We start from the raw sequence: 15,399 nt of genomic DNA, 5'->3' as shown, positions 1-15,399 counted from the left end.
AAAATACAACCAGTTGTCAATGTATGATGCAGTATTCAGTTTTATTTAGTTAACAACAGCATTGCAGCCTGGGAGGGTTGAAGATCAGGATTAGTGTGTGTGTGTTTTTGTGAATGTGTGCGTGTAGGTAGTATGTAGGTAGGTATGCATGCGTGTATATATATGTAAATATATATGTATGTGTTACAGAGGAGGAAGGCCTATGTGGTGCACATTGCAGTATGGCTGTATGAGGTATCTGGCAGTAGACCAGAGGATATCGGTGCAGCTGAGTCCAGTACAGTGGTCGTAGCAGCCAGGGACCATGGAGACCAGCACACCCAGAGGAGCCAGGAAACCCAGGGTGAAACCTCCTGCTGCCTGGACACCTCCCACCAGATCTGACCACACACCTCTCTTCTCCTGTAACAGCTGTTTCTCCTCCTTGACCTCCTCCTCTTTCTTCTCATTCTCCTCTCTTTCTTTCCTCTCCTCCACCCTCTGCTTCTCCTCTTTCTCTACCCTCTCATCTCTTTGCTCCTGCACCTCCTCATCAGAGGACTCATCCTGGGATAGGAAGTGAACACATATATTTCGCAACAGAGCATCTGCCCAGTGTGTGTGAAGGCAGCCTGCCTCCCAGCTAAGTCCTACCCAACCCTAAGCTCACTGTCCTGTAGTACTACCTGATCACCAAACCGTGAAGACAACACTACAGACAAGCACTTCTGCACTTTAGGGGAAGATGTGGAAAGAGTGATCGGTCATATGTTGTGTGTATGCGACCCACCATCATACGTGGCAGTAGACCCATTTCCTCCGCTAGAGAGATGGAGCGCTGAGTGGCTGCTGACAGAGTCCCATCTAACGCCATGTAACGCCCCTCTCCTCCATTACTAAAGACAGAGAGAGGGAAAGACAGGGGGAAAGAGAGAAAGGGTATTACAAAAAAGAGAGGGTATTACAAAGAACGTGCCAAAATTAGAGTGATGTGTGAGGGATGTTATGATTGAGTGTCTGTGTGTTACACTAGGGCCTCTGCCACTTGGCTCTCCAAATCCTTCATCTTCTCCTTCAGATCCTGAGAACAGAGAAACACACAACATAAAGCCCACAGTGTGTATCAGTTAGATGTGTGAGGTCTACATCAGGCATATGTAAAATGTGTGTGTGTGTGTGTTGTACCTGTGCGATGGAGGAGTACTCTGTGAGGGACTGCTCCAGCTGCTTAATAACAAAGTCCTTCTGTAGGGGAGACACACAAAGAGATGTTGGGCACTAGCCAGCCAGCTAATAGACTGCAATGGACCTAATTTAAACTGGCAAGCCATGTGGCATGTCTAAAGAACATCTGTTACATTTATTGGGAATTTAGGGCATATTTGAAATGTAAACATTTTCAATATGTAGTTCACATACCTTATGTATGACCTCATACCTCTGATCCAGGGTGAGTCTGCTCTCCTCTAGCCGTAGCTGTTTCACACACACACACACACACGCACACGCACACACACACATTTAATAGTTGGGCTGGAACAAAAGCGTGTGGCCTCCCAGGAACACAATCACCCCCCTGTGATCTGGTGGAAGGATATCAATCACCCCCCTGTGATCTGGTGGAAGGATATCAATCACCCTCCTAGGATATCAATCACCCCCCTGTGATCTGGTGGAAGGATATCAATCACCCCCCTGTGATCTGGTGGAAAGGATATCAATCACCCCCCTGTGATCTGGTGGAAGGATATCAATCACCCCCCTGTGATCTGGTGGAAGAACTCAATCACCCCCCTGTGATCTGGTGGAAGGACATCAATCACCCCCCTGTGATCTGGTGGAAGGATATCAATCACCCTCCTGTGTATCAATCACCCCCCTGTGATCTGGTGGAAGGATATCAATCACCCCCCTGTGATCTGGTGGAAGGATATCAATCATCCCCCTGTGATCTGGTGGAAAGGATATCAATCACCCCCCTGTGATCTGGTGGAAGGATATCAATCACCCCCCTGTGATCTGGTGGAAGGATATCAATCACCCTCCTGTGATCTGGTGGTATCAGATGATATCCGAGCATGTATGTGTGCTACCTGTAAGGCCTGTAGAGCATTGCTGAGGTCAGCGATCTTCTTCTTGTCAGTGGCTCTATCTGGTATAATACGGGACATCTAAGGATGAGAGAGGGAGAGAAAGAGAGCGAGAGATACACAGAGAGAGACAGAGATAGAACAGAACAGTTCAGTGATGTTTTGAGGACAACAAATTATTATTATGCATCCATATTGGCTGGCCAGTGAAACGTTCAGTTTGTCTCTTCTAACAGGGTCAAAGGTCAATGCTTAGAGGTCGTCATACCTCACTGCCAAAGGTCTCGATCTGGTCTTCCAAACTCTCCTTCTCTTTCTCCTGCCGGAACAAGGGATGAAAACAACTTCAGTTTATCAACGCTCTATATCTTTCCTAGGCACTTCCTAACCGTATATATGGTTTCTTAGTTACTATTGCTCTACACCACTTCATGGTAACCCACCAGTTGTTTGATGTAGGACTCCAGGTTGCCAGTAGTGCCGTCCTTCTCAGCTGATAAGCTCCGGATCTCCTCCAGCTCATCCATCAGCTGCTCTGCATCATGGATCGACCGCTTCATCCTGACAAACACACACAAATAATGATGAACATTTTGATTGATGGTTACATTTGACCAGGTTGTGCAGTGCAGTGTGTCTGCATGGTTGCTACTGTTACCCTTTAACTTGGTTGCGCAGTGAAGCGTTCTCAGTGCGTAGCAGTGTGTTGTTGTCATCGGCTAACTCCACTGTTCTCTGCAGCTCTGAGTTCAATTGCTTTAGTCTGCTTCGGGAATACACCAACTCTGCTAGAACGTCACTCCTCTCCTCTGCACTCCTACAACACACGTTAGAAAGTAGTAAATACACCAACTCTGCTATCACTCTGCTATCACAACAGCACTACGGCAGGCAATGGGAGTTGTCTGGGGCACTCACAGGTCTGCAGAGTTGAGGATCCTCTCCTCCTCTGACACGTACAGCCTGACAAACTCATCATTTTGCTTCTTCTCTGAAACACACACACACAAAACATTATTACAGACACAAATGCTAAAAACTCCCCTAATACACACACCATGTGATTTGAATTGGATGTAAAGAGCAGCCATAACAGATAGACTCACCTTCATAATCATTGCCATCATCTTCCACTGACCTAAACACACACAGACACAGAACAAGCTAAATGTAAGTGTGGACACACAGATATGAGCAGATAGATGTAGACTACTACAGCCATAACTGTGTGTGTGTTCACCTTAGCTGGTCTGAGCTGGTATACATATCACTCCACCTGGGTCCCCTGGTGCTACCTACACAGGGGACAGGAAAGAGGAGAGAAAGGACCAAGAGTTACCAATACGTCACTGATGTGTCAATAAACCTGACAACTAGCTGCATGTTTGCAACATCAAGAGCCATAGAGAGAATGGCAGATTGCACGACCAGTCGACTCTCACCAGTAGAAGAGGGCGTGACCTCTAGTTCTCCCTCATCCTCCCATTGGCCTTCCTCGGCATGCCCCTGGTACCAGCCCCACCGTTCATCCTCCCATTGCCGTTGCCCATGGTGAGCGTTGAGGAGAGCCGGGAGGTCGAGCACCGAGCATGATGTCACACCGTGGGAGCGACAGCCCAGTAGACCCAGCTGCTGCAGCTGTCTCGCCTACATTAGAACCACAACTTCATTAGGAAAGGCTTTCAGTCTACATACACAACTCTCAAAGAGCTAGCAAATTACTATAAAGCAAAACAATAGCAGGATACTAGTACAGTATTCAGGTGAGCTTTATTGACATTAAACTGAAATAACCCAATGTTGCCAAAGCAATAAAAAAGGACATTGAAAAAAAACATTTGTTGGCAGAATATGAACATATTCTAGCTACAGACTTCTAGATATTACCTCAATAGGAAAGGAGACGGTCCTGCGCAGCATTCTCCCTCAAAGCCACTGGAAATCTCTGTCCCCCTTGAAAGAGAATCAGAACACTTCACACTATTTCTAGGATTCAGACAGTGTTGTTTAGTCAGCTCCACTGATAAAGTAAAGTGGTATAATTTGCAATAAAATCAAGTCTGGAGATAAAGGAAAGTTAATAGCTATATACTTGGAATGCTACATAATTTCTGAGCTTAAAAAATAATGCCAAATAAGTACAGCGGGCGTTTATGAAGTCATAGTATAAACATCGCCTTGATGTCGTCACAGTAGCTAACAAAGGACAAGCCTCCAAAGGCTAAGCTAAGTAGCTAGCTAGCTGTCCTTTTCTACAGCCTGAAAGCGAACAACTGATGTTTTAGCTAGGAAAATGTGTTCAATTTCAGTTTTCAGCTACTTTTATATCAATGTTGTTATTTTTCTCTCTTAGTTAGCTAAGCTAACTTTAGTAAACATTAACCAGTTTGCGATCCTGAGCTATCTAAAACTGTTAGCTACCTAACCAAGCTATCTAATGAATATGTTTCCATCAATTAGCTAACAGTGATGTAATATATTATTGGACGATTCAAGTCTTTGTTGATTAAATAAAATTATTTTAACTAGCTAATTATTCCAGTTCCATGTACCTACTCAACTCTACTCATCTGTCTCTCTCACCAAACGACCGTGGGCCACTGCCCTGGGCACAAGCAACTCAACATCTAGCCAATCAGTGATCCGTTTCATTATTGTCGACTCACTAGACTGATCACCCACCTCAGCAGTCACCAGTCCAGTAGTAATACATTTTGGCCAAGCACTTTACACTCTTTTACGACTTAGAAGTTATTAAATATTTCTAAAGTTTTCAGACTAGCTTCTACGCTCAGCGTGCAGTATTGTTCTCAACACTGCCAAAATTTTCACATGATATGGTGTAACCCATGTCGGATTGTTGTTGTGTTAACATATTAAAAACGCATAGGCTTCCTGTGTATCATGTCCATACAGACTTCAGTCAAAGATTTGTATAACTAACCCAAGATAGAATAGAGCCTGTCGTGTCCAAAGAGCTGATTAATCAATGAACACAACATGCAGTTCGTTAGGAACGCCTTATCTGTGAAGTGCACATGTGCAATAACTCAATTCACACATATATACACACACACACCTCTTACTGAACAGCTCGCAGGTCCTGAACTAGGAGGGAGTATGGAGAGCAGCATTTTCAGCTTATTCGTTCAGAAGAGAAACAGGTTTTAAACCATGTAGGCCTTTATGTGGCCATTGCCTTGAACCAGATTTAAATGTAATGCATAAGGGCGATTCCTCACGAAACTAGAACATAAGAAAACCATGATTTTGGGGATTTTCACGAAATGTATTCCATAGATGGGTCCTTTGGAGGAAGGATTGTTGACATATATTTGACATGTATATTTTAAAGCATTATTGAGAAATAATTAATTGAAGTTTGAATATTTGTGAAATTTTGGCCTTACTCCTTTAAATCTCCATAATGTTTCATCTGTAGGTGGTACAAAGCAAAAATTGGTCATAACTCTAAAAGTAGCAGAGATCCCACTCTAGATCTATAGAGTAGGCTATTTTATGATCAACAATATATTGAAACATTAGCCAACATTCATGTTTCTATTTTGTTATATTAATAAATAAATGCAAGAAAATTTGTATTGAAATCAATATACTATTCATATTACAGAGCAAATGGTAAAGCTTCACGTGAAAACAATTTTTGCTTTGTACCACCTACAGATGGGATCTCTGCTACTTTTAGAGTTATGACCAATTTGCAAGCGTTACCAACAGAAGGAATGTGGAAATGTTTTAAAAATGGTCGCCCTCTGCTGGTGATTTGAAGGATGTGTTATGAAGTAAAAGGAGAGCTATTTTTCATAATTTTTTTATTTAACCTTTATTTAACTAGGCAAGCCAGTTAAGAATAAATTCTTATTTACAATGACGGCCTACCCCGGCCAAACCCGGACGACGCTGGGCCAATTGTGGGATTTCTCGGAGTATAAAATGGGCCATAACTTTAAAACTACCAGAGATCCCACTCTGGGAATGTGATATGCCTGTACAGTAAATTATCTTAAACAATATATAGAAACATTTGCCAAATCTTCTTTATATTTTGAAATATCCATATATATATATATGAATGTGTATGTAATATATGTGCATATAATATGTTTTATTGTCACATAAATTAATATAATACAATTGTCTGCTACACCAGGCTGATGTGTCAGATGAGATATTGGAGATATGTTGATCATGGACATTTGGCAGAGCGCTGTGTGATCATGTTAACATCTCGTTTCTCCAAGAGAGCTGAGTGGCTGCTGACTGAGAAAATATGCATCCTTTGCAGGTACTGTGTGTCTTTATGTATGTGTATGTGAGAGTGTATATAATGTATTAATTACACAGTAGTCTCAATTCCATCTCAATTACCACTGACATTATGTGTGAGATTGCTGTGTGTTTTGTGTCTGATCATGTGTTTATGTGGCTAGGTACTGTGTGTTGTCCTGGTTACCGCATCGGTTGCACATGCTCAGACCGTTCACCTGGGAAGATGCCCCACGCCCCCAGTTCAACAGGACTTCAATGTCACCAAGGTAACTGCAGACGCACGCACGCACACAGTGGTAATTGAGATGGAATTTAACACACACACACACAGTCAGTGGTAATTTATCACACACACACACACAAAGTAAAAAAGTCATAGTAACTTGAAATAACTTCTAGATGGTGTGTGTTAATACCTGGGCAGGTGGTATGAGGCAGAGAAGCTGCCTGCTCTATTTGAGAGAGAGAAGTGCCAGCAGGCCACATACTCACTACTCTGCGATAGAACACATACACTCACACATCACAGACTATATGAAGTCAGTCAAACCATAAACATGAACACTCATAACCAGATCTTCTTCAAAGGTGAGATGTGGTCCCGGTCTCGGTCCCAACCACACCTAGCTCCTAGCCCCAAACCAACCCTGAAGCCCCCAACCCTAGCCCCTACCTCACCTGTCTCTCTGTGTGTGTCTAGGTTAACAAGGTGATCCATACTTGGTTCTCTCTACAGACTACAGTAGTTTCTCTCTGGTCTACTCCTGTACAGACTTCCTTATCAATTTCTAACGGAATATGATTTTGGAATTGACTGCTGTAGTTGAATCCATTGATTCTCAATAAAGTATTGGAATGTGAATTGATTTATTTGGTCTGTTCCGTCGACTTTGCCTGGATTGTTTCCCGGACACGATCATTGCCAAGTGATGTCATCAGCCGTCTCCATGGTGACCTGGAGGCCATCGGTGTCGACCTCAGATGCCTCACAGTGTCAAACCAGACGGCCTGTGACACTGTGGCCTGAGAACAAACAAACAAGCACACACACACAGCTTAGTAACGGTAACTACACTCTGAAAAAATTGTTACAAAAGGGTTCTTTGGCTGTCCCCACAGGAGAACCCTTTTTGGTTCCACGTAGAACCCTTTTGGGTTCCATGTAGAACCCTCTTTGGAAAGGATCCTACATGGAACCCAAAATGGTTCTACCTGAAACCAAAAAGGGTTTTCCTATAGTCCCAGTCGGTATTAAATAGAACGTTGCGGCCGTGCCCGCCTGTGTAGAAAACAACCCGTGGTTACCTTGGTTACCCTATTTGCTCACAGCAAAAACCTGACCTTTTTCAAATGCAATTTTCTTGTTGTCTGCTTGTTTTAGTTAATTACAAAACTACATTTAAGAAAAGCCTATTGAGTCCACTAGTCTTACTCACAGACAACTACCCTACGTCTTGACCTCTTTCTCCCCTCTCTCTCCAGATGAAATCCTGCGACTAGTGATGTTTGGCCGCCCGACATCCTGCCCACCTGACCCCTTCCCATCATCCCTTCTCCAGACCATCTCTGGAGACCTTCTCCAATTCCTCACCTCATCAACTCATCCCTGACCACTGGATGCATCCCCTCTGACTTCAAGATAACCAGAGTCGCTCCCCTCCTCAAGAAACCAACACTCAACCCCTATGAAGTAAAAAACGACAGATCGGTATCCCTTCTTTTTTTCAGCCAAAACCAAAGCCACACCGGACCTGTGATGAGGACAAAATTGTGATTGGAGTTAGAGCTGCCGTTCCCAAATTGACACAGTATATCCCCAGACCCAATATGCATAAATGGAATGTTAAAACCCGTTCCGAAAGGACCTAAAGGACAACCGGTTTCGATCCGAGAAAGGGAGAGAGAGAGAGGCACAGTGCGAGCAGCTGTTGGCTACAAGGGAGCGGAGGCCGTGTGTGTGTGTGTGTGTGTGTGTGTGTGTGTGTGTGTGTGTGTGTGTGTGTGTGTGTGTGTGTGTGTGTGTGTGTGTGAATAAGACACGGGAGGCTCAGTGCACAGGAGCAGGCACAGAGGGAGAGACCGCAACCATTGTTATCTCGTGCTAGACTAACTTCTTGATAGTTATTTATCATCCCATCTGATTACATAGCACCTGTCTTGACAGCATCAAACCGAGGGAAGCTACCTAACTAGGCTAATGGAAGCTAGCCATAACGTTATTTCTCACCGTCCTACAGTTAGCCTACACATAAAACAACTCCATTCAGATTATAGCCTAAATTGTAGCCTACCTGTTGGCGTTTGGTCATTGGAGCCTTTCTTTCTCATTTAACTTTTAATTCTTTCATTTGAATTCCATCTTCCATTGATTGGATCTCCCCTAACTTGCTTGCCACAAGAGCAGCAATGCAATTCTGTTTCTCTCCGCCTCAAGAGCAAGGAAAGTATCAGAGCGCATTACTCTTTAGATATTTTTTCTCTCCATATCATCAATATTGAGTCGCATGATGCAGTACTTATGTTTTGATTTCTAAGACATTCCCAGGCTTATAGGCCTATTGTTAGGATTTATGTTTATGCACTATAGCCCGCTAGCATATTGTTTGAAGATTAATATTGTTTTGTTACACACACACACAAACAATACAGATGTGTGTGTGTGTAGGTGTGTAAAGACTAACCAACATTGAGTGACAGGCCATAAAAGCTGTGGTCAATCTGGAGAGGGGAGGGGTGCATATCTCTAAGCCAACCAGGGAGGGTAGGGCACTGGACAATACCATATTAGGAACTGTTTCAGTGTAGAATCGACAGACACAAAACGGATCTAATCTACGCAACGACCAGATGCGGACATCTGAGAGAAGGGGACAGGCTGAGTAAAGTCTAAACCGCGCTCAGCCTCTACTGTGATAGGCCAACAGACGCGTTGAAACTACAACATCACGGCTGTTTACGTACTTCTTGCCAGTTCCCTGTTCATCCTGCGCGGTGATACAGCGAACCTGTATATACGAAAATTGCATTTGCCATTCATTGCTTGCGGTAATTAAACATAATTAAAGAAAGTTAGCAGACCTTGCTTTTTATTTATCCTGATACCGGATTCGAATAACGCAACGCTCACACTATCACAACTAAATATTTTAATTGGGATGGTGTAGGCTATATTAAATGGATTTACCTATGTTCCAAAGGCACGCGTCAGCAGCATGTATGCGTGGAAGCCCGGAGATGCTGAACATGTTTATATAAAAAAAAAAATCATGACAATGAATGGCTGGAAGCCCGCTTGTGCCATCATACCCTTGCAATTTATCCAGAATGCCGCAGGCCGCCTGGTGCTCAACCATCCTAAATTCTCCCACGTAACCCCGCTCATCCGCACACTCCACTGGCTTCCAGTCGAAAGCTCGCATTTTCTTCGAGACCCTGGTGCTTGCCTACAGAGCAACAAGGGAACTGCCCCTCTTTACCTTCTGGATATGCTCATCCATATATTTATATGTATATATTCTTATTCCATCCTTTAACTTAGATGTGTGTGTATTAGGTAGTTGTTGTGAAATTGTTAGATTACTTAGACATTACTGCACTGTTGGAACTAGAAGCACTCCCTATGCGTTCCCTACGCGTAGCTCGCTCGGCATGCACTCTGCTCATGGCGTCTGAGAGCATTTCGCTACACCAACAATAACATCTGCTAAACATGTGTAAGTGACCAATATAATTTGATTAGATTTTCTCAAACCCTATATACCAACCCGAGCACTCCGTTCCGCCACCTCTGGTCTCTTGGCCCCCCCACCCCTACCTTAGGGCAGTTTCCGCTCAGCCCAGTCAAAGCTCTTCTCTGTCCTGGCACCCCAATGGTGGAACAAGCTTCCCCCTACATTCAGGACAGCGGAGTCCCTGTCCATCTTTCGAAAACCCTACTTCTTAGAAGAGTATTTTAAATAATATAACTCTCACCGCGCCCCCCTCAACTCAACTACAAGTAGTGAGTGGAGTTACAAACGGACAATACTAACCCGTGATCAGGGTTGGGGAGTAAAAATGTCATGTAATCAGTTACATGTAAGCGATTACAAAAACGGTAACTGTAATCCGTTACATTACCAACAAAAAAATTGTACGGTAATCAGATTACAGATACTTTTGAAAAACAACCTTTAAATTCAGAAAATATGTTTGCGAAAAAAATCTTTGACACTTCTCTGTTTTCTCAATGACATTCAAATCAGCATTGAAAACAGGGGCAAATTAAAATGTGTTCCCCCTGAGCAAGTCTGACCACAAGTCAGAGACCACTATGATGACACACCAAATGTGTTTGATAGATCCCGGAAAAAGAGCAGGAATATACTTTTGTTGGCTACAGTCCAAACGAGGTCTTCCAATGGTGCGACTGCTGTCGCCATCCAAAGATGATCAAACTTGCTTAATTGAGAATACAGGGGGTGCTATTTTCCCATTAGCATAATTTGCTCTACAGATTAAACTGCCTCTTATTCAATTATTGCTCTTACTATATGCATATAAATAATACCATTGGAAAGAAAACAATCTCTAGTTTCTAAAACCGTTTCAATTTTGTCTCTGAGTGATACAGAAGTCATTTGACAGCACTTTCCATGACCAAGAAGAAAAAAGCAAGATGTGTATGCCAGCTTCAACGCTCTGCCTATATATGGTCGTGCCCCCTATGACCCGAAACACACCTCATTGGCCTTCCTCTGGGTGTCAAGAGGACGTCAGAGGAAAAATATCTTGTTTATCTGGGACTGACGTGAAATGAGAGCTAATTCTTTGGCGTGACCGACAACTTCCGATTCTCTAAATCGTGCGACTTGTAGCTGCGATTGTCTTCTGTTGTGCGGCCATTATGATTGAAAACTATCTCCGTCTCGAAGTTTGTTTGATACATGTGACCATATCATCGTAATGTATGTTTTTTCAATATAGTTTAATCAGATTATTTGATTTTTTTCGGGAGTTTTGTGGTGTTCCGTTGTCTGATTTTATTTACGTTTGAGAGATCCGTGCCACTCGACCAGTACCTGTGCTAAATGGAGTGGGAAAGGAACAATTCTGAACGGAACCAACGACTCATCTTGACAAAGGACACTTTGATCAACATTCTGATGAAAGATCAGCCATAGTAAGACCCAATTTACGATGTTATATCATATCTGTTGTGCATGTGAACTGACCGTGGGCGCCTAGCCGAATCTGCCTGGTATAGCTATGCTAATTTAGCGCTACATTTTGTTTTCGTTATAAAACATTTAATAAATCTGAAATATTGTTTGGATTCACCAGATGTTGGGCTTTCAATATCTGTACGCTGTGTATTTTTCTGAAATGTTTTAAGATGAGTAATTCGTTATATGACGTTGGTCTCTGTAATTGTTCTGGCTGGGTCAGCACTATTTCAGATTGCAGCTGCAATGTAGAACTGTGATTTATACCTGAAAAATGCACATTTTTCCAAAAAAAAACTATGCTATACCATAAATATGTTATCAGACTGTCATCTTATGAAGTTGTTTCTTGGTTAGTGGCTATATATATTTTTATTTAGTCGAATTAGTGATAGCTACTGACGCAGAAAAAAACTGTTGGGAGTAAAAAAATCGTGTCCTTTGCTAACGTGGTTAGCTAATAGATTTACATATTGTGTCTTCCCTGTAAAACATTTTAAAAATCTGAAATGGTGGCTTTATTCACAAGACCTGTATCTTTCATCTGGTGTCTTGGACTTGTGATTTAATGATATTTAGATGCTACAAGTTACTTGTGACGCTATGCTAGCTATGCTACTCAGTAGGGGGGGTGGTGGGGGGTGCACCCGGATCAGGGTTGGTGACTCGTGAGAAGTTTTAAACGCTTGGAGGTAAGAATGACAGCAGTGGCGTAGTCTACGGCGATACGGATATCACTTATTATTGATATCTACATAGCGAATTCATGTGAAACACACGGATTATGGTTGTTGTGGATGCCTGTTCACAAATATAAATGTGTATTTGTAACCCAATAATGGTTGAATTCAAGACATTTTTAAACTGCCTATCAACCGTTGTTTTTGGAACCAGTGGACAACCAGTGAAAAATGCGCTCTTGCAACAGTGTGGATCCAAGCCTATTGAATAAAAGTGGGGCTTTTATTGCTCGTTTTTTTTCAATGTTTGTAAACATTGTAAATGTAAACAAACACTGTATAGCCTCATAACATGGTTGAAACAATAATTTTGATATCATGGATGGTCAGTCCTTGCATCCATAGCTCTGTCTATTAATCTGAGAGTGGTTACATTTCTCCAGGCCCATCCCTCAGTTTTTTACAGAAACAGAGGCGGGGCGGCTGTTTTGTTATTGTTTCCTCTGTGGATTTGCCCTTTAAACAGCTGCATATTATCAAGATATCAATGTGTCACCAACAAAAAGGTAAACAATAGGCCTATAGCAAATGCAGCATATGGCATTAATTTTTCACATGTAAATAGCACTTTTCAGTAGTGCTCAAAGCATGCCATTCCATGAGTGCAGCATTTAACTCGAATCAACTCGAATCAAAGAGCCCAATCAGTCCTCCATGACAACAAAATCATAAACAACAGAATAGGGCTGGCTAATAAGTGCTTAGTTTTGGGGTCATGCTAATCTATACTTCCATATCTCCAAGTCCTATTCTTGAAGATCAAGGGGTATAACATTTATTGGAATGACTGGAATTCTGATAGACTTTGGTTTTTAATGTAAAGATATAATTTAATCATATTATTATATGTAGTAGAAAGTGATGGGTTAGAAGAAGCCATCTTAACCAACCCATTAAGTAAAATGTAACATCCATATATGGCCAGCTACGTAAACTTGAACATAGATCTATCCTGCAATAGATGTCGTTCAATTGGTAACATACATTTTTGTCTTCTTCTAATGCCTCTTAAGGGGAAAGTAATCTAAAAGTAATGAAATGTAATCAGATTACGTTACTGAGTTTGGGTAATCCAACAGGTAACTAGTAACTGGACAGGTAACTAGTAACTGTAACAGATTACATTTGGAAAGTAATCTACCCAACCCTGCTCGTGCTGAAATATTTTCCATGTAGTTTACTTGGACACCAGGTCCCCACAATTTCCCAATCTTCCGCAACGAATAGCCTGATGTCACAGGGCTCTTCTTACAGGTTCCATTTCCCTACGCGGGACCATTGCGAACCATAGGTCGGGATTTTTTACCTGGTTACATGTACATTGAACAACACGGCAGCTTTTCAGCATGTTTTATTATTTCTGAATAAAAAAATCAACAACAAAGGTGGCACTTTTATAATGGGTGTAAATAGAAAATACTGTTTGTTCTCTCCAATTTGTGGGCGTGGTCTTCTTCTTCTATGGTATAATGGCGTTCGCAACAATTAAATGTGCATTCAGCCACCTACTGCGGGTGGATAATAAGGATCCCCAAAAAGGAAAAAACATTTGGGTAAAAATAAAATAAAACTACCCAAAAAAATCTGTTAACCAAACAAAATCAAGCTGCTTTACTGTAAAAACCTAATTCTAATCAGCTCCCAACACAGCCTCAGAATCCTCTTGTGAGGGTGGGACACTTCCTAGCAACAATAGTCCTTGTAGTGCTTCTGCCGTGAAGTCTTGGAACCCCAAACACTTCTCGGCTGCAGATATAATGATATCCAGCTTCTTTGACTTCTTAGACACTTGTGCTGTACAATTAATCACTGTGTCTATAAATGCCACAACATCCACCTTCTTCACAATGAGTGTATCCAGATCACCCGATTGACTTAAAACACTATCAACTGGTTGCAATGCATCTACCATCATATCTTCAACACTGTTGCTTCTCGCCCCTTCGACTCTCTTCACCGCCTCCACATAGGAGATCTGCTGGCAGCCCTGATCCTTGACACCTCGGCCTCCTTCACCCTAACAGGGCACTCAAGGAAGTCCGGAGTATGATCCCCACCACAGTCGCAACATTTTCCATTCACAGATTCTTCAATATTATATTTCTCCAGTCTTTAAACATTTGACATGTGACCATATCCTTCACAATTTTGGACACAAATTCTCTCAACGCATACCTCACATATCCAAGCCTCACATATTCAGGTAGAGTTTCCTCAAACAACAATGATATCGACAGGATTTTCTCCTTCTTTCCATTTACCATATGGGTCAGGTGACGTGCACTGACCACTCCTGGGATTTTCTGACTAAGGTACTCATCATCTACAGTACCAGTCAAAAGTTTGGACACACCTACTCATTCAAGGGTTTTTCATTATTTGTACTATTTTCTACATTGTAGAATACTAGTGAAGACATCAAAACCATGAAATAACACACATGGAATCATGTAGTAACCAAAAAAGCCAAGCTTACAGTGTAAATCAACAGTGTAATATGATGTTTTTGACTGTGTGTTTCGTGACCTTTAGGAGCAAAGCTTTTTATTGAAATCACACTGGCAGGTTTGAGATGTTGTTTTTCAATGTAGGAGGAAGGTAATAGGGCTGTTGAGGCGTGTATGTTTTGCATCCTGAGAGTTGGGCACAGTTACTAAAGAGACACACAGGAAATGCTTCAGAACGCTAAACTTCTCTCTCTCCGTCTCTCTACCTCTCCCTCTTACAAATGCCAGAGCCTTCACCTCTGAAGGAGGTAAAATAGGGACACACGCAGGCACAATGCACACTGTAACGGCTGTCGTCGGTGGAAGAAGGAGAGGACCAAAGCGCAGCGTGGTTAGTGTTCATCTTAATTTAATAATAAACCAAAAAAGTGAAGACTTCAAAAACAACAAACGTGAAAACCGAAACAGTTCTATCTGGTGCAGACACACAAAGACTGAAAACAACCACCCACAAAACCCAACAGAAAACAGGCTACCTAAATATGGTTCCCAATCAGGGACAACGATTGACAGCTGTCTCTGATTGAGAACCATATCAGGCCAAACACAGAAAACCAACACAGAAATAGAAAACATAGATTACCCACCC

The 15,399-nt window shown here is 42.2% G+C and overlaps 2 protein-coding genes across 2 annotated transcripts; one reads left to right on the top strand and one right to left on the bottom strand.

The window, feature by feature from the left end:
- Positions 1 to 13: 13 nt before the first annotated feature.
- LOC139583482 (protein KASH5-like) lies at positions 14 to 7,378 on the bottom strand. Its single transcript, XM_071414615.1, has 14 exons — positions 3,957 to 7,378; positions 3,512 to 3,716; positions 3,310 to 3,364; positions 3,176 to 3,207; positions 2,988 to 3,060; positions 2,728 to 2,886; positions 2,513 to 2,630; positions 2,338 to 2,388; positions 2,073 to 2,150; positions 1,399 to 1,455; positions 1,165 to 1,224; positions 1,008 to 1,060; positions 770 to 875; positions 14 to 546 (listed from the first exon to the last, which is right to left on the bottom strand). Exons 1-14 carry the CDS (start codon positions 3,987 to 3,989, stop codon positions 184 to 186), a joined length of 1,443 nt encoding a protein of 480 aa, XP_071270716.1. The 5' UTR covers positions 3,990 to 7,378; the 3' UTR covers positions 14 to 183.
- On the top strand, positions 6,263 to 7,418 carry LOC139582322 (apolipoprotein D-like). The gene is made up of 5 exons (XM_071412315.1): positions 6,263 to 6,375; positions 6,521 to 6,623; positions 6,771 to 6,947; positions 7,069 to 7,150; positions 7,242 to 7,418. The coding sequence occupies exons 1-5, from the start codon at positions 6,361 to 6,363 to the stop codon at positions 7,384 to 7,386; spliced, it is 522 nt and encodes a 173-aa protein (XP_071268416.1). The 5' UTR covers positions 6,263 to 6,360; the 3' UTR covers positions 7,387 to 7,418.
- Positions 7,419 to 15,399: the final 7,981 nt, after the last annotated feature.

The sequence above is a fragment of the Salvelinus alpinus genome, chromosome 8 (assembly GCF_045679555.1).
Source record: "Salvelinus alpinus chromosome 8, SLU_Salpinus.1, whole genome shotgun sequence".
Taxonomy (NCBI): domain Eukaryota; kingdom Metazoa; phylum Chordata; class Actinopteri; order Salmoniformes; family Salmonidae; genus Salvelinus; species Salvelinus alpinus.
The sequence above is the reverse complement of the archived record's forward strand: the minus strand, read 5'-3'. Positions and strand labels throughout refer to the sequence as shown.

Excerpts from the sequence above, each read along its gene's own strand:
- LOC139583482 (XM_071414615.1), bottom strand. The coding sequence starts at position 3,989 with ATGCTGCGCAGGACCGTCTCCTTTCCTATTGAG. Across the intron at positions 2,389-2,512 it reads AGTCCTACATCAAACAACTG|GAGAAAGAGAAGGAGAGTTT; the intron begins GTGGGTTACCAT and ends TTGTTCCGGCAG. Across the intron at positions 547-769 it reads GTCTACTGCCACGTATGATG|GATGAGTCCTCTGATGAGGA; the intron begins GTGGGTCGCATA and ends TTCCTATCCCAG.
- LOC139582322 (XM_071412315.1), top strand. Across the intron at positions 6,624-6,770 it reads ACAGGACTTCAATGTCACCA|AATACCTGGGCAGGTGGTAT; the intron begins AGGTAACTGCAG and ends ATGGTGTGTGTT. Across the intron at positions 7,151-7,241 it reads GACTTCCTTATCAATTTCTA|CGTCGACTTTGCCTGGATTG; the intron begins ACGGAATATGAT and ends TTTGGTCTGTTC.